Source organism: Astatotilapia calliptera, chromosome 7 (assembly GCF_964374335.1).
Source record: "Astatotilapia calliptera chromosome 7, fAstCal68.1, whole genome shotgun sequence".
Taxonomy (NCBI): Eukaryota; Metazoa; Chordata; class Actinopteri; order Cichliformes; family Cichlidae; genus Astatotilapia; species Astatotilapia calliptera.
Genome location: NC_137428.1, coordinates 53,531,169 through 53,549,901, shown reverse-complemented (window position 1 = coordinate 53,549,901; position 18,733 = coordinate 53,531,169). Strand labels below are relative to the sequence as shown.

The following is an 18,733-nucleotide window of genomic DNA, read 5'->3' as shown; positions in this document are numbered from 1 at the left end:
TCCTGGTGAATAATGATGTTCAAACTTGGAGGACAAGGCAGATAAAGGCACAGCTTTGGCCCCCACCACAGACAGCACATTCAAATGTACCGTTAACAAACGTGACTGAATGAAGGTTATTCGTTTTAATCACACCACAGCACACCCTTCCTTCTACTATCCCAGGGGGGTTGCTATATTTAAGCACTTTTTCATTCTTTCTCCTTTTTTTGGTCTTGGCTAATGGCAAGGCAATTGCTATGTGGGATGTTTGCCCTTGAAGAATCAGACAACATAAGGAGACATTTATACATATTGTAGATGTGGCGCGAGCAAACTGTATCATATTCGGTGGCTACTTTTTTGACTGTGTCATGTTAAGAAATCAAATCCCAGCCTCGTTATCCTTTATTTCTCTTTTTTTTTGTGATGTTTTCCCTCCGACACGTGTTGGTTTTAATACCTGTGCTGAAAGAAAAGCTGTCTGTCCCGGGAGAGAAAGAGCAGGGACATTCATCTCTCATTTTTCCCACTTTCTAATTGGACTTCTCCATCTGTTGAGGTCTACAAATTGTCTTCTGGGGATGCTTTAGCTAAACCATCCTATCAAACACGCAAATACAGGAGGGACGCTCTTCTTGGAGCTCTGCCATAGCAGGCACTGAAAGAGTAGTGTGTGTGTGTGTGTGTGTGTGTGTGTGTGTATAAACCTGTATGATGTATGATCAGTCCAGCAGCATACTGCCTGGAGATAAGTAGATCTACGTGATGCGCTGAACTCTGATTGGAAGCTGGCAGAGTTGGCTTCTTGGGAAATTAATCTATCTAGCACGCAGCAGATCTGTCAGTAACAAGTGACATACTTTAATAAGAATTATTTCACCAGATGACAATGTGGATGGGTGCCTGAAAAACGGCGTCAGTAGTATTGACTGTTTGTCACATATGCATCTAATAAATGTTTCTCCTCTGCAGTCCCAGAAGAGGTTGAGCAAACAGAATCTAAATCTGAAGAATAGGCAAAACTTTTTTGGGGGCGGTGGGTGGATTCTTTTCCAATTCTCACTCGGAGCCGTTAATGATATGGGAAATTGTGTTCCTCATGCTTGTCACTCTTTACATCCCATTGACTGGGAGTTGAATACTCAGGAGCGAGCAGTGGAACGTGTGACAGTGTATTTGTGGTGATGATTACAGCCCATTAACTTTGATGGATGCCATTTCATAGAAAAGACGATGGGAGTTGAAACAACAGCAGCGCAGCTTGTTTTCTGTCTCTGACATATGTGCGCAAAAATCTCGGGGAAAGAAACTGCAGTTAAATCCATGTAAAATGGAATTTTTGGATTCAAAATGAGACCGTGTTTCCTTTGGAGGTTACTGAATGTCACATCTGACACTTTGATGCTGGATCAGTTTACGTGAAAGCTCGGGTATGATTGTCCTGCGACCTCCAGAGGACAGTCTACCACAGATTTCACCATATAATACATTGCCAGTGAAAATACTGTGAGACGCATATGTGTGCAATTAAATAAGGCTGAGCTGGTTCTGGAATTGACTGCAGTGTCTGCCTTTATTAAGGTTAACTATCTGGGCAGCTTTTTTTTCCTCTGCACAACTCACTTTGCCTTTTGGCCTCAGTCAAAGTGAGATACATTCCATTTGTCTGTGTTGGTTGTGTAAAGATAAGAGAGTGTATGCCAGAAATCTAACTCTTAAGCTCCTTCGTGGGATTACAGACAATTGGCTAAGAGGAAAATACAAATAATCATCAACTGTTTACGATTTCCCACTAATACCTTTGAAAAAGGAAAAAAAAAAAGATGAAAATCCCCCACATGGAAATGCAGTCCTTAACTGAGATACTCCTGTGTAGGACACCTGCAACAAGATTCACAGGCAGGAAATCCTCTAGATGGGAGCTGGACCCACACTGCAGTAACACCCAGACAAGCAGAACAATCTACAGTAGCTACCGTCTATCCCTTTTCAAATAGCGCTTTCGAGTATTGTTGTTTTTACATCCAAGAAATCCAACCAGCAAAACATCAGAAGGCACTGATAGGCAAGATAGGATTGGAATTTCTCTCCCTCTCTCCTTTTGGACCTTTAATATGTCTGCCTTGTTTGACCTTATTAGTTTTCTGCCTAGCGTCCCCTGTGAGGCATGTAATCACTAAAATAGGGGCTTAAACTGTGGGCTAAGAATCAAGCTTTTTTTCCCCCCAATGATTAAGAAGTACTCTGTTCTTCTACACAGAAATACTTTGTTTGAACTACATGTTCAGAGGATAACACAAAGTCGTCCTTTTCAAAAGATCTGTATAATTCTATCTATTATATGGATAACATAATGCACCCAGTTAAGCAAAAAGTGTCAGCCTAAGCCGCTGTGCTCACGCACCTCTAACCGACAGTGTTTTCTCTGAATCACTGCCCAAAAATCATTCATTAGACACATCCAAGTGATAGATGGTTATGCATCTGTGGACTTGATATTAACTGGGCAATAATAAGTTTTTTGGGCAGACAACGATCAGCGATCACTTTCACCGCCGATTTCTTTCTCCAGAAGTCGATGAATTCGCCCCAAGTTGTTCTGTGCTGTAGCAGGTGACACATTATCAGGGGAACACAGACATCCCGCATGGGTGCTTTAAGTAATGCTCAGCACAGTGATTCAGTAAAATGTGAATTAATCAAGGAGATAGCCAGAGAAAATACAGCTGAATACATTTCTCTAACAAGATATCCTGTAACACTGATGTCAAAGCAATCAGACGTGAAACTCCTTCAGTGTGATATTTGAGAAAATTAAGGGGTCTTAGTATTGAATAGTTATAGTTATATATTTTAACAAAACAAAGTAACAGGGTGTAATTGGATTACAAAAATCGGAATACTTCTACAGCAACACAAGCACTGTGAGGCTGTAGTCAAACATATGGTTGCTTTGAACAGACTACGTGCTCAAACCTGCAGTACCAACATGCTGGTGTTAAGTAATGTCACCGTTTTACAGTAGCATGTCAGGACGCTCATATCTGGATATTGCAGCTATTTTTCTTTTCATTTCATCATAAAACTTTATTGATCCTGAAGGAAATGCATCAGTGTTGGTCAGCGGTTCACACACACAATAAAATAAAGTGTTTGCTCTATAAAAAAGACGAGAATAAATCAAATAATAAGTCAAAAATATCTTAATTAAAAATACACTCGCTCATCCTTAAGGTCCATTAGGTCCACAAGGTGCTCCTGCACTTTTCTAATCCTTCCCCCTGGTAAAGTAATGGGAAAGTCCATTTTTGAAACAGTTCATGGATTTCTGTATTAGATTTCAAATCCCTCCATACATGTGCTAGAAAATAAATGTAGGGATGAGTTTGCAACACACAATTCCAATGTCATTTCCTTTTTTTGGAACACCTTTCAAAAGTAATTTCTTGTAGAAATACAGTGGTGCACGAGAGTTTTATTTTTGTTGGGGTGGTACAAATGTTGTTTTTCATGCACTTTGCTACTAAAGTTTTGTTATTTCTCTGATATAGTGAGGAGCAATCATAATAGTTTTTATAAGTTTCAACAAAATCTTTTAGTGGCAAACAAAAGCAAGATTTTGATTGTGGCAGTGGTGCCTCTGCCAAAGCTTTTGGCCACGATGCACTTCCGTTCACTGCAATTCTTCATTGTGTTCATTAAACAGTTTGTGTGTCATTAGTTCAGTTGGACTGTGTTTTTTGTGTTGTGAAAATAAATGATCAGAATTCACAGCAAAAGCAGATTAATTTTAAAGCCAATTCCCAAACTTTTTCTTGCAACTGTAGATGTGACTAAAGTGGCGCACTGACTTACAGATCAGCTTTGCCATTCATGAAGCCATGCCAGTAAATTGGCTTAAACAACTTCTGCTTCTAGCTGTTTATACAGAAACCTGGAAGGAAAATACTATGCTTTATCACAGTGGGACAGTAAATTACGCTCAATACACACAAGAGACTGACACTGATATGTGCTGCTTTCCGCCGGTCGTGTAGCTGCTCTGAGTTTACGGTGGGTGGGCACAATGAACCAGCATCGCCGGTTCCCTCTGTGAAGATTTAATGCTCGGTTCTCGAGAATGTGACAGCAAAGAGTTGATTTAACACTCTTTCTGCAGACCGTAGTTTGTGGTAATTTAATTGTGTCGCAGCGTTGTGTGTGACTGAAATGTTGATGAGCTAAAACAACACCTTTCTGAGACATTAAAAAAATAATAATCACACAATGAAACACTATAATAGTCACAAGCTGATCCTTATTGCAGGCCTATTGCGCCGGGATCATTCAGACTGCCTTTATTTACTGCCTCAGGATTTTAGCTCTACAATATCTCATCAAAATGTTAAAATTATAGAAGAATACTAATGAAACCTGTACACAATTGTTCTTTAAAGATTTTTGAGCGTGCATTCGCTCAGCTGAAGCTCCGAACCTGACGTAAAGTGATGGCGCTGCAAAATCGCAACCTAATATGTCATCAATCCACGTTGGACAGGAAGGAGATAGTCACAGAAGGATAAAACGGTGAAGATTTGGTGACACCACCATGCATGAGAAATTCGTTTGAGGTGAAAGGGAAACATATAGGCCCAGAGCTCATGCCCTGTTTAGTTTCTGTTTGACCAAATGGCCTACATTAGGTGATATATTTAGCTATTTATAGTAGCTGGGGCAGGCAGGAAACAGCTGCCATGTGTCAGGGTGACAGGCTGACATCCCTCATCTCAGCAGGACCTCCCTGCCAGGCAGACAGGAGGAAGCTCTTTATACCTAAACTGAAATGGGACATAGCCTCTTATCATTCATGCTGCATACAGAAACTAATAATCTATGGAGCCTGTGGCAAAGACTCAACAATGAAACTGGGTTAACAGTGGCTAGCATGGGCAGCTCGATTCAAAGCCAGACTCGTGAGCTTTGCACAGCTCTGTTTTCTTTCTGTTTTTTCTTTTTTTCTTACAGAGAACACTGTGGATTTCATTCAAGCCGGATCAGTATTGATCACGAGGAGCTTTTATTGTGGCATCTTGGCGGCGTAAACTGGCACAAGATTCCTCAGTTCTGATGAAATAATGTGTTGATTCACAAGCGCTGGAAGAAACGTTCAGACTGACAAACGGGCAGAATCAATATTCACGACTTCGCTCGAATCTGCAGGCGTTCAGGTATTACGGATGGCTGTAAACAAAGTTTCCATTAATGTGCTAGCGTCAAGGTCTTATTGTTTTCTCGAAAAACTCATGAAAACCCATGCCTTACGTTTGTTTGGGGAACATGAAAGTCCATATTGATTTCAGCTTTTTTGCAAAACGCATGGCATTAAATGGCGTTAACATAACATACTGCTGTACAATAAAAGTCTGACACAGCCAAATGAATGTATGCCGTGTAGCTTTTAAAAGTAGATACTTTAAAAACTGGGGTAGGTGTCAAGGTAATGTGCTTCTCTCATTTCAGCCTAGTTAATGTTTTGCTGAGAGGCTTTAAAACCAGAACCGCTTTCTTTTTAAAACCTTATCTACAGTGAAATCCTATCGCTCTTCAAACGAAGTGTCAGAAAAAGCACGAAAGCAAAGCACAACTTTGAATGCTTTTTTGTTTCTGTTTCATTCACGCAACAGACTGATTGTTGCTGTTAGCTATAATCTCTGAATCTCTGCTGATCACAGATGTAGGCTTGTTAGCTGAGGGGTATTTCTGATAAAGAGACAAATGTCAGGGGGAGGGAGATTCGCACTCTGGCATTACAAAAGCTGGCACCATTTCAAGATATTATGTTTGCTGTGCTGTCCCCAACGCTCGAGAGAAATAGTGGGTGCAAAGAGCAACACATTTCTCCCAAGCTCCTCACAGAGACGGGCGAGCCTATCGTTGCCATCGTCTGCGAAACTCTTCCGCCCCACGCCCGTGCTGCGACGTCGGATTTTGAGGTCAAGAAGGGTGCGAGGGCTGGTTCGGTCTTGAAAAAGCAGTATGATGATTGCTAGTTCCACATTTATTGTAGTGACGGTGGCATCTAAAAATTTAAGAAATAAAAAAAGGTGACATTTTCTCCCTCAAACTACTCCATGTTGCATGCCAATATGGGCGCTGTGCAGTGTTCACATAGGAACAGTGGGCATTAAAAATGTTGCAGCTCACCATGAAAACAAACACAGCTTGTACTTTGTATGCTGATTAGTTTGAGAGCTACACAAAGGTAATAAGTGCAAGGGCATTGGCTTGCATATGTAAAACTCAACAGTTTATTATCAGTGACTTTTTTTCCCCCTCCGCAATGTTAATGTGACCATGTGGCTCATACCAATTAATTCCTTTGTTGTTTCAACACCATATTGAGCTGATAATGAGTTTGTTGACCTCATGGTGAAACCCACACCATGAAATTTTAAACAAGTAAGTGGTACTCGCTGTTTTTCTCCAGGGAAACTTTTTAGTTGCTGTTCTTGTAGCTATAAAAAGGGGTCTGTGCAATGTGTGAACAGTTTTGGTGTAGCAAGCAACGACGCTACACTTAAAGCATGGTTTGGTTGATTGGCAAGAATCACTTGATTAGCTCTGAATCATGATTATGTTAGATAAGCACTCAGCTTAGGTAAAAATAACTATTTTGGTAAGGTACCTAAATGATTGCAGTAAAAAAAAAAAAAATTCTCTCACTTTTTTAGTGCTACTTGCTGAAATTATCGATGCTGTCACTGTTATTCGGAGGACAGTGTCAAATAAGAAAACTGCTTCCACTCAGTAGTTGTTTGCTGTAACCAGCTCCTGTCAAGGTTGCTCATTAAGAACATATATGGGTCATATCTTTCTTCAAACACAAGCAAACGATGCTGCAAAGAAACACAACAGAATATGACAACACACACACAAAAAGTAAAACTACCTCGTCTAGTGTATCAATACATCATCATCAGCAGGATCAATAACGCACAGGCCGGTTGTTCCTTTATTGCTGTGCTTGCACATGGCAGTCGCTTTGCTGGTTCATAAAAGTCACGCAATATTATTTTCTTGTTTATCATTAAAATTGTCTCGCACTTTAGCGCACGTGTAGTTATTTTATTAATAAAGAACTGAAAAAAATAAATGAGCAACGTCGGAGATGGTGAAGATATCCTCAGAAAATATATTAGCCTCATAAATCATGACAAGTGGTCCTCTGCTACATATATTACCTCCGTGAATATTACCACCTTTATAATGAAAGGCCTCTAATTGATATGGGTGATTCTGGGATTATCGCAATAATAATGCATTGCACACCCTCTGTGTGTTGTGCTGAATACATTTTTATTGATCTTGATATGATAACTGAATTGATCTAATGCTAAGCTCTTTGTAAAATATATGATTAAACCTAAGAATCTATTTAGAGTACGTTGTACGTTTCAACAAAGTGATGAGGAGGCATTATGTGCGTCTGCATGGCAGACAAGCCATTTTCATCTGTATGTAAATGCTGAGTATGTAAATAAGCCATGCAGCACCACAGAGGGAAATAGCTGTTGGGCTTGGATTTATCATTTGCAAACTGTTTGATCCTCTGATCTTGTGGCACATATACACATCCGATGTCTTTTTACAACATATCAAATTTCAAGATCATACACAATCACATAACAGGCGATATTTCCTCGTTTCATTCATTCACTCAGGCTGGATCGGGGTTTCTTGGCTGTTAAGATCGGGTGGGAGTGGAATCAGGCATAACAAATGCTTTCTAGCAACAATGGAATCTAGGTGATGTTTTTTTTCTCACATATCTCCTTATTTCCTAATGCAATGATGCCGCATTCATACGGTGCAACTTTAATCTTGTTCTGAAAAATTCCATTAATCTCGTACGTTGCTCACAATACAAAAGAAGAAATGCTGAGGAGTTGCAAAAAGAAAAGAAAAAAAAAAGACACTGGTGCCATATTTTATATCCTCGCACTGCCTTACCAAGGCCCAAGTGCAGAACATGCTAGTCGATTTCCCTGCTTAATGCAGCACATTGAAAGTGAATTAATGAAAATCCCCCCTCGTGGAATGAGTGTTATTGGGGCTGCCTCGAAGATGGGCTGTCAAAGAAATCGAATCAAATGGGGGGGACAGCCATTTTGTCCTTGCCATATAGATTATTTATCAATCTGACCATCCGCAGTGACGCATGCCTGCTTTTAGAGTCAGTTCACATACACAGTAACCTGACATCAACCTACCAGCTGGCCATAATCTGTTTTTCAGTTCAGGGTTGACTGACCGCAAATGCATTTTCTTTCTGACGCTGGATTTTTTTTTTCAGTGAAATATATATAATTGAAAACTCATTTAACACCCAAATAACCAAATAGAAACATCTACCTTTCAAAGCACAGGAGTATGATGTAATAAATATGCAATATGTGAATGGCCTTAAGATTTTAATCAATCATTCCACTTCAAACCTTCAAAGCACCCTTTTAAATCTCTAACTGCCAGAGTGAAACTGTTTGAGCAAACAAAGAGGAGAAAGAAAATGCAGGGGCTTGCGTGTTTTCAATTTAGCACTTTTTTTTAATGGATTCCTTCTTTCACAATGATCTTAATCTCCTCTGAAGAAAGCTGCCTGGTACCCTCCCCTCGCTTCCACTCCTCCATTTCGCAGTCATTTGCATGGGCAGAAAGGAGCTCGCACAGAACACATTTCAGTGCCAGGTTCCTCTCATTAAGTCACCTGTCACTTCAGGACTATTATACCAGCCTCGTATTAGCGTCACCTCTCCTCCCCAATAAAGCACCTGGAGGACCGCCGTGAGCCCACAGGCTGACGGCGGCCTACACATTTCACATTAGCCACTTCTGTTTTACACGGCGCCACATCACGTCGCTCAAAATGGACTGCTGATTTTCATAATGTGCATAACATACACAATGGCAAGTGGTGTAATTTATTCTACTGAACACAAAAATTACACCAATTGCGCTACATAATCAAACGCACCAAATGTTCTCGCTGACTGCCGAGCTCAGAAGGGGGAAAAAAAAGAATTAGAGGAAAAAAAAGAGTGAAAATTCTCTGCATTGGCTGCCAGGGGCACGGCAACTTATCCAACCGCATGAGGACTATATCATCAAGAATGCGTTTGTTATCTCTTGGGTACAGATACAGTAAAAGGCCCTCCAGATTGTTCCTGCACGTTTCAATTACATTTGACATGCGGTGAAGGGTTTCGACTTCAAAAAGCTTCGCTCTCTGCACCACGCTAAACCGTGAAGCTGATGCTTTGCGTTGTAGTTTTCGATCGCCAGGGGGCTGAGGTGTCAGAACTGGCAAGCATGATAATGGTTATACTTCTGCTGGCTTATGGGCCCTACAGTGACCCTCGTGTCTGTTAACCTTGCTTTCTCTGTCTTATAAATCCTATCCTGAGAGGTTTATAGGGCTCACTTGTCAAGCCGTTCCGGTTGTATTTGGTGGGTGGAGCTGCAGCACAGACAAACGGCATGGTGATAAATTCTGCATCTGTTGAGTGACTACAGCGTACACGCGTATTTGTTACACCGCAGGACAATTTACATAGTAAATGTCACAACAAATCAGTAATTATAATGACCATTCCTCCTAGGCATCTTGGCGGGCAACGAGTACATTTCAATATATGGAAACTGTGTGTGGGCTTGCGTGTTTGAGTCAGAAGCTCGAGCCTATCGTGTCTATCAAAGGTAATGTTTGCCAGTGTCCAGAGGAACGTGTCTAGGTTTAGCTTACGCCAGACTAAGCCCTGTCCTCCCCACTCCTCTTCCCCTGTGGGTTGCGCTTGGCTTCCACCGTTTTCACAGCTGCTCTCAGCAGTGCACTCCATTACACCTTAAATCACTTAAAAGATCTGAAGCACCAAAAACTCCCTCTGCAGCTAATTCACCCTGACCATGTGGATCATCCAGAGAAAATAAGAGCAGGAAAACACTGCAATGTCTGATTCCAGCCTAATAAAGTGCAATACCAGCTTAAATGAACAATATTAAATCAAGACACTAAATTATACCCTCAGACTCACTTGCCGTTATCAAAGATACCGCAAAGCTGCACATAAAAATCTCATATTTTACACCCAGTTCTTGAAGTTCACGGCAGAAGCAGATTCCTCTTTGTTGGATATCCGAAAGCAGCCACAGAGATTAGGCTCAATAAAGAAGGAGGGATAAGTGGGTCTTGTCCTGTGTTTGGTGGCACAGAGGAGTAGACACACAGAGGCATGACACGCAGCTGCACAGTGCTATTGATTCTCCGCTGGTCTCCAGGCACCCTTCCCTTTCATTCAGGCTGCCTGCCAAGTGCCTCTGAACAGGAGCCCCTGCTCTCCCAATGTCTGCACGTCTGCTTAAGCACAATCAATGGGCCATCAGCAGGGGAGAGAACGCACACCACAGTCTTTACTTCCACGGGGTGCAAGTGAGGGGAAATTGAAAATATATGTAGTGGAAAGGCATCATGATACCATGCAGGCATAAAGCATCATTGACTAACAGAATGAAATCAAATGCTTTCAAAGGCTTCAAATGGAGGTTCCAGCCAGTAGTGCACCCGCTAGTCTCTAAATAGCTTATTTGCCAGCGAATGAAAAGACAACCCCATTCATATGGGTCTAAATACCTATTTGTCAGACGTGGATCAATTTTTCTCCATGCTGAGCTCTGATACATACCATCAGAATACCTCATTTCCCCTGATCAGATAAGCATCTGAAGGTGATTGGAGAAGAATATAGCAAATGCTTTTCTTACATCGCTGTATCAGTAGACATGACTCTGGTTTGTAGGCTTGTATGAGATGTGTTTTTTCAGAAGCACGCCTTTAAAGACAAGGATGGATCGTGAGAAGGGGCTGACTTTGTCTTACACTGATGAGTATTCAGCCTCTCCAGCAGTGGTCCACTATGCAGCATTCTGCAGCACTGTAAGGCTTCGGTTCAGGTTGCGAATCTGTCAGCCGGGCTGTCATGGATCACAATGGAGTGACAAAGATGTCCCCATTACCAAGGACATTTCAGTTTTGTTCTCTCGCGGCAAAAAACATCTTTTTCAAATCCATCTTGAGCAACACAAAGACTCCGAGCTGAATGCAGCAATATCTTTGTTTCTCCCCAAAGATAAATAATGAACCCTCTTACACAACTCATCCTTCACCCGCGCTTTGAATCCAAATGGAAAGCACGGCCGATGCAGCATTGTGTACGAGGTGGCTCGCTTCAATCACCAGATCGTGCCCATTACTAATTATGCTCTCATTGGTCATTTCGAGGGTGAGTGGTAGTTCGACTGATATTGAGTGAGCACAGAGGGAAGAGTTGTATGCCATTAAGAAGACAGAAAATCCACTAACTCAGTGTCACCCGCAGCATGAGCACAGATAGAGGGAAATGTCACCGTTTAATTATATAACAATTACAATAATGATAATAATAACAAAATATGCTGCCTGCAGAGCTGAGGGGTACTCAGGTGCTGAGTGGCTGCATCAATGCAGATGTGAAGGAAGACAAAAACAAGAGGGATTATTCCCCCCCCCAATCAGGTTGTGCGCAATGTGGAGATCCCTGTGTCAGTTCAAACCAACCGTAATAATGATAGTAGTACAAGAAGGAATACATTTTGAACTTAATATTCTCAGGACTGTGCCTTACATAGCTCCAGCTTATGCACTGCTGCAGACACACACACAAGTACACACTGCCAGAAGCAATTTGTTTTTGTAGTGTTTGCTTTGCGATGTTGTGATTTTGAAATTAAAACCCGGGCCCTAATTTCTGTGTCATCAGCGAAGAGGAGGACTAACACTGGCTGAGCGGCTGTGCTCAACCTCATACGAGCAGCAGCAGCGAGTGCTGAAGCAACCGGTATACGTTGTTGTGTTTTTCCTTTAGTGTGATTGCGATTCCCCCGTTGCTTAAACTCCGCATTACCTTTTTTGTTGATTTTTGTTTTGTTTTGTTATGCGAGCAGGCATCAGGTCAAACATATCGACGGTGACAAAAGTTTGCAACACACAGAGGTGGTCCGAAAGCGCATCACCAAAGAAGACTGGGAATAATGCTCATAACAACAATAATAATAATAACAGCAAGCCACACAGTGCAGCTGAGCGCGCTCATCAATACAAATTAATTTGATGTAATCGTCCAACCCGAGTTTAATTATTCTATGCTACATCAGCACGTGGTTGCGACCGGCGGTGTTCGCGAGCATGAAATTGGCATTCAAATATTTACTGCACCTTGTTGAAACGGAGAGAGGGGAGCTGAGAGAGGGTGAATGAGAGGCGGAGAGGAGGCGGTGCAGGGAGAGGAGAGGTGTGTGTGTCCCCTATACGTTGCTTTGCCTTTAATTTGGCCTGTTAATGCGGTATGTGGGAGCGTGGTCAGTGAGCTGTAGTTTGTTTGCTCCTATAGCTCGACAATAAAAGCGCCTTTTTTAAAGACACTGCGGTAACCTTTGGAAAGGCATTCGGTAACGACCCTCAGAAACCGGCAGGGACGGTAGCTTACCCTCAGAATGATAAGAGGTGCTTGTGAGGGGCAGGCTCGCTGATTGGGGAGCGAATCGACCACGGAAGCTTCTATAAAGCACACTGCTCCTGCTCTCTGATTGGCTGAGCATTAATACGTTCAATGACCCACACCTGTGGCCCAGCTACAATTTTCTAAAATATTTTTATGCAAATTAAGATCTACTAGCTAATTGTAAGTGCTCGTTGAGAACACTACTACATAATAATTGTTTAATTGTTGGTATTATTGCAGTAATATTAATTTTGAATTTTTTCATTGTTGTGTGTTATGTGTGTTTATCGACACAGTAACAAAGCCGAGCTGGTGAGTTGTGGTGTGTCTCGAGCGCTTGAAGGTTTTTGTTTGTTTGTTTGTTTCTTTTGTTTTTTAATGGACTTTTGCAGCCACCTACCCCAGTGTTGTCATGGTGACAATGGTGTACCAAAAGGCTGCGGGGATACTGGTGAACTTGCTGGCCGTGGAGCCTTTCTCCGCATAAAACATAACCGTGGCAAAGATAATGATGGCCATGGTGAGCGAAAAGAGGAGGAAGCCCAGCTCGGAGGCGCAGCTCTTCAAGGTGTAGCCCAAGATGCGCAGCCCAGCGGAGTGCCGGGAGAACTTGAAAATCCGAAAAACCCGGAAGACTCTGAGGGTGACGAAAGCACCGCTCACCTGGTCGTTGTCGGTCATCACCAGGCCGATGTAGTAAGGCATGATGGCGACCACGTCGATGACGCTCATCACACTTTTCATGAACTTGTACCGGCTGGGCGCCGCGATTAATCGGAGGAGGTACTCGACCGTGAAGATCATGACGCACGCGGTGTCCAAACAAAAGAAGGCTAGAGCGTAACGGTCTCCACAGGAAATCTCCTTTGACCTGTTGGGCAAAGACCCACAGGGAACCGTCTCCACCACGTTGGCCATCACTGATATGGCAATGAAGAACCCCGTAACATAGTAGAAGACCAGAGCCAAGGTGCTGGTGTGGGGGTTTTCAAAAGCCCGCCACAGGTACTCCCGGAACGTCAGGTTGACTGGCGTGACGTCATTGTTCATGTCCATCTCCTCGTCATCCTGAAGCCTCTCCGCGTTTTCGCGCCTTCGGTCTTTGTACTCCTCGTAGCAGCAGTCCCCGATGATCTCGGGAATAATACCAAAGAACGCGAGCTCCTCGTCGTACGCGGATATGCATTCTTGGCGCGGATAGTGTAGTTTCCCCGTGCGGTAGAAATTGAGGATGTGTCTGAAGATGTCAGGGTCGCGGTCGAAAAAGTATTCGTTCGTCTCCTCGTGGAAAAAGAAGTCTCTCTCCGTGCTCCCCAGCAAAGTGTCCGGGTACCTCTCCAAAGTGGTTCGCCACGTTTGAAACTTGGTCCCACTCACGTTGAGGATAATAAGTCCGTCCTGGGCTTTCCTCTTGTCTTGAGGAGGCATGGGCATCGGGGTGCTCGCCACGGGCATCCATCCTATGGCCGCTGCTCGGGCGAAGGGAAGCCATGCCGCTACACCTGCTGCCATGCTGACCTGTAGTTTCTTTTTTAAAACGACCCTGCTCCGGTTATCACAGTGCTACGGCTCGGAGACGAATTGCATCTGCAGGAAGAACAGATAGGGACAGTGACGGTTATAGGCTTGTGGAGCAGAATGTGATAAGAAAACGCATGAGCCCATTTACTTTTACTGATACTCTATGGTGTTATGCGCAGTATCACTCTCCACAGCCTTATCAACAGTGTAACTGTTCAGTTATGGAAGCCCACTTTGCGGCAGAATATGAATTAGATTTCGATCATCATCCATCAATAAAAGCAGGCGTGTTTCTTCTTCTTTTACCCCCGGTCTCAGCAAAAAAAAAAGGGAAAAAAAGAGTAAGAGAAAAGGGGGAAAACACCCACCTTAAAGAAGGTTTCTCTTTAAACTGCATCCACGGCGAGTTCAATAAATACCTATCATAGGAAGAGAATACTTGCGATTCCGCCACCCATCTATGTGTCACTGCACCCAGACGAGAAGGGGGGGAAACAGTAGAAAAACGTTGCATCAACAAGTTAAACAATTCAAGCGCCAGTGTTTCAACAGAGCGGTCATCTGTCCAGGCGCGAGCCTTTCTTTTTTTCTCTTCTTGACATCCGCAAGGCTCATGTGCACAGGCTTTTCCTCCCGTTGCAGCTACTCCTCAATAAACTCCTGTTCCTTTCGTCGACTGCAAGACCATCCTCCCCCTTCCTCACCAACAAGCCCCGACTGTGGAGAGAGGAGAGAAAATCGTATGCAGAGAGAGGAGTGGTCCTATATCTGCACCCAGAAATTCCTCTGCTGCTTCACTGTGGGGGGAACTAATCAATGCGTAATGGTGGTCTCAGTAGGCGGCATCGCCAAAACCTCAAGTTAACGCTTTTGTTTGTGTGTTTTTCCTCTCGTTGCACACCAGGGACTTACTCTCAGCCGTATATTACTCCGCTCTAATATTATGCATATTGTATAATGTCGCCAATATAATGACATGTCTTAGAGTGGTTTGTTTTCTATGGAGGTCGTAATGAACATCGGCTTTATGTCGACGCATTAACGCACATATAGTTCCTCAAGGCGCATTTTTTAAATGTACTCGTGTATTATTTTTTTTTTACCAATTTAGAGGGAAAAAAGTAAACCTGACACCACTCTAGCTTAAAGGAACACGTGAGTGCGCGCATACTCGAAATTTTCTGACTGTAATCTTCAGCCTGAGTTTGTTTAATTTTTTTCTACATAAAAACAAACATCCGATCTCAGATCTGCAACAAATCCTGATCAATACGGTTTCCTGGACTTGCACTGTTGTGTAATGCTGTTGAACAGAGTTACACAGCTTAAAAGGTCAACATCATTGGGCTACACCGCTCTACTGACATTTTCCAAAATAACCATAATCAATTATATGTCTGGCGTGCTCTATAACGTAACAACATTGGCTTTCCAAGGGAATCGAGACAGCTGTGTCCACTGTGTAACACGTGTTTAGACTCAGGCCATGTTTGGCTGTGAAAACAGCAATTTGGGACATAAAGAGCACGTTCCCAGTAAGGATTTAGCTCCCGTTTTAGCCAGTTTTGTTTTTCAGCACCGCGGACAGCACCCGTGTTCTCCGCTTCTCGTGCAGACGCCTGCGTGCAGGTTACAGATTACAGGCGTGTTTTGCCCTGCAGTCACATAATTGTAGAGCTTCTCCAGCTTCAGCCAAACGGTCATGCTTAAGTAAACGCGGCTCCTTGGAAATGGACGGTCAGTGCAGATATGTGGATTCACTCACTTTGGCAAATTTACTGCAGCTGTTGCTCTTATGTAAAGTACTGTAATTTGTAGCAAATGAATAGGAAGGGGCTCCCTTTCTTGCCAAAGGACAGTTTGGCACTATAAATGGCTCCTGATGGACACATTAGATGTTGCACCAGTTTGACCTGTGGCCTTTTACTTTCCAGATCTTCAGCCAGTGCACTACATTCACACCCAGCCTCTGTTCCCCTCTGGCACCATGCCGGGTTTTTGTAGGATGAATGCACAAGACTGTCAGAAGTCCCATTAGTGTATGCTGAGCATGTCAGAACACACTCGGTGTTCAGTTTGAGCCATCGGGCCCAGGGGCTATGTATTCATCAGGGCATTTAAATATTCCAGCGGTTGCCAAATGGCACCAAACACAGGCTGAGGTGGTTGCCAGACTAGCTGCAAGCTTGTCACATCTCACATAGCATCAGTGTTTTAGTTTAAAAGGAGGTAAATGTGGTTGTTTAGTATCTACATATGGTATAATTTAGACTGCAGAATTTCTGCCATTTAATAGTTGCTTTATGAAATGAATACACGATGAAGCAAATTAACAGCTTGGGTTTTCCTTTTTTTGCCTTTTGTTCTTTATATTTCTGCTTGCATTCAGTTTGTAAAATCAGTCATCCCAAGATATTCCAACAAGTGAATCCACCATTCAACCATATGTTCTTTTTGAAAGAACAGTACGAACCTGTCATTTTGCACAGTTTCAGTCTGTAACATGATAGGAGGGTCAGAACGACATCATCCAAAGTGCCAACGTGCAGCACTTTATGAGCACACTAATTTTCAAGAAGCTCCAAGGTCATTTCAGATGGCTGGTGTTGACACAGAGCTGTGCAGATTATTTAATTACAATGTCTGTGTGTTTATGGATTTAGTCTTTGAATCATGTAATTAGCATTTGTCCTTAACAAGGTTGAAAACATCATCCTGGTGTTTTTGTGGTATTTTGTTTGGACGTCGGGTCATAAATGGAAATCTTTGATGTGGACTTGAAATGAATGCATGTATATTTTTAAAACAGTCTGTAGTATTAATAATAATAATAATGATGATGATGATGATGCATATAATTACACTCTTGTTCTGACTATCTAGATTGTGCTTCCTGACATTTTGATGTTGTACTACTGAAGTGACTCGGAGGCTTTAAGGATTAGGTTGTGTAACAGAATAAATTCTGTAAACGGTTCCTTAAGTGTCGTAACCCAAAGGCACGAACCCAAAACAAACACACACTGTCTGATAAACCCTTAGACATTCATGTGGGCTTACACACACGCGCACAAACATACACAGCTATATTTGTTTGGATTTGATCCATTGACAGTAGCAGTCTGCCCGCTGTAGTACACTGATGCAGCCCACACTGCAGCCTGTTTTCTGTATTCCATATTTAGTTGGGTCCAGCTCAGTGATTGAGATGATTAAACAGATGAGTCCCCTTCACTGGATATGCGCCAGGACTTGTTAAGGAAAAAGCCAAGAGGGCAGCCACCATTTGATTCGGGTCATCAATAGAGAAACTCCAAATATTTGAAACTATTGAGGCAGTCTCAGAAGTTTAGGCCAGAAATAACTAGTGAGCACGATGAATCATCTGCAGTACAAATACTCACAGCAATGCCTACACCGCCTTTAAGGAGAACCCCATAGGCGAACACTCTCCAAAGGCTTTGATGGAAGGACAGTGGGCTAGTTTAACCTGATAATAAACTTTACATTTATAGACTTCTTCAATGAGATGCGGGTCCATGACAAGCAGTATAAAGGTAATAAATAAAAAACAAAAGGATGAGCTGTAAAAAAAAAAAAATCCCAGTTAGAGAGAAAATGTCAGAGGAGACTTAAACAGGCAAACTGCACGTGTAGTACCCCATTTCGGGCTTGGCGATGCCCGGGCACGTTTTATGAAATGCTGCTAAATGAAGTCATAATTTGTCATCATGACCTCTGAGCACAATGACACGCTGATATCCTCAGGTGAACAGCCCACAGTCACATCGCCCATCTCCCACCACGTCATCTCCCTCAGCTGCCTCTGCCTTTTCCTTGGCTCTAATGAGTTATTGACCCCCTGCGGATGTGTAAAATAGAACAGGTCTTTTTGTCTTTTTATTGCAAATGCCAGCTGGTGTGTTAGTATCTGCATCCGTGCGTGCGCGCATGCGTGTAAGCGCACATTCATGTGTGAAGCTATTTATATGCGTGTTCATGTGCTCCAGTATGTACTGCAAGGAAGGGAGTTGCCCAGAGTGGGAGGCTGATGCTTGAGGACTTTATGACTAGTTTCATCCCTGTCAGGATTGTTGGGATAATCTGTAATTTAACAACTGCTGGTTGTCAAGAAGCTGCAAATAGGACATACAGGGTATGTGCGCTTCAAAGTACCTGTATTGTGTCATTACAAGCATATCATTATTTTTGTTTTATTTATTTTCTTGACTTGACACTGCTGACATAACTAAAACAATGAAACTAACAGCACTGGGGAAAAAACATACATTTGCTGTTTACAAATCTACTCATTAATTCAATTTATCATTTCTATTCAGGACTTTCTGCTCGGAATCAACGAGAAGGGGACAAGCGTTTCACCCACTGGCGCATTTTTAATTGTTTTCACCCAACTCTTTCTCACTGCGTCTACAGGGAAAGTAGCTCTTGTCATCTGGTGAAGAGGTGTAGAAGGCATTGCAAGGGGAACGGAGGTGTCTGTCACTGTGAGTGCTTGTGCCTATAGCTAAAACAATATGCTGCAGCATGTCTGGGGCTCTGAGAAGTGGAGTACATCACTGCACCATCAGCTGTGTGAGTCCCTTAACTACTAATGCACAAGGGCGCATCAGCTGGAAAATGTAAAGCGTGGCCGTGAG

The 18,733-nt window shown here is 42.7% G+C and overlaps 1 protein-coding gene across 2 annotated transcripts in view; it reads right to left on the bottom strand.

The window, feature by feature from the left end:
- The window catches only part of LOC113026566 (A-type voltage-gated potassium channel KCND2-like), a 31,725-nt gene extending 16,945 nt beyond the window's left edge, over positions 1-14,780 (bottom strand). The window contains exons 1-2 of one of the 2 annotated variants that reach the window (XM_026175494.2): positions 14,441-14,780; positions 12,952-14,138 (exon numbers count right to left, since the gene is read on the bottom strand). In XM_026175494.2, the coding sequence (XP_026031279.1) occupies positions 12,952-14,063 (1,112 nt within the window). In that variant the 5' untranslated portion in view covers positions 14,064-14,138; positions 14,441-14,780. The remainder of the gene's footprint in view (positions 1-12,951; positions 14,139-14,440) is intronic. The other variant, XM_026175495.2, reaches the window with a different exon arrangement.
- Positions 14,781-18,733: the final 3,953 nt, after the last annotated feature.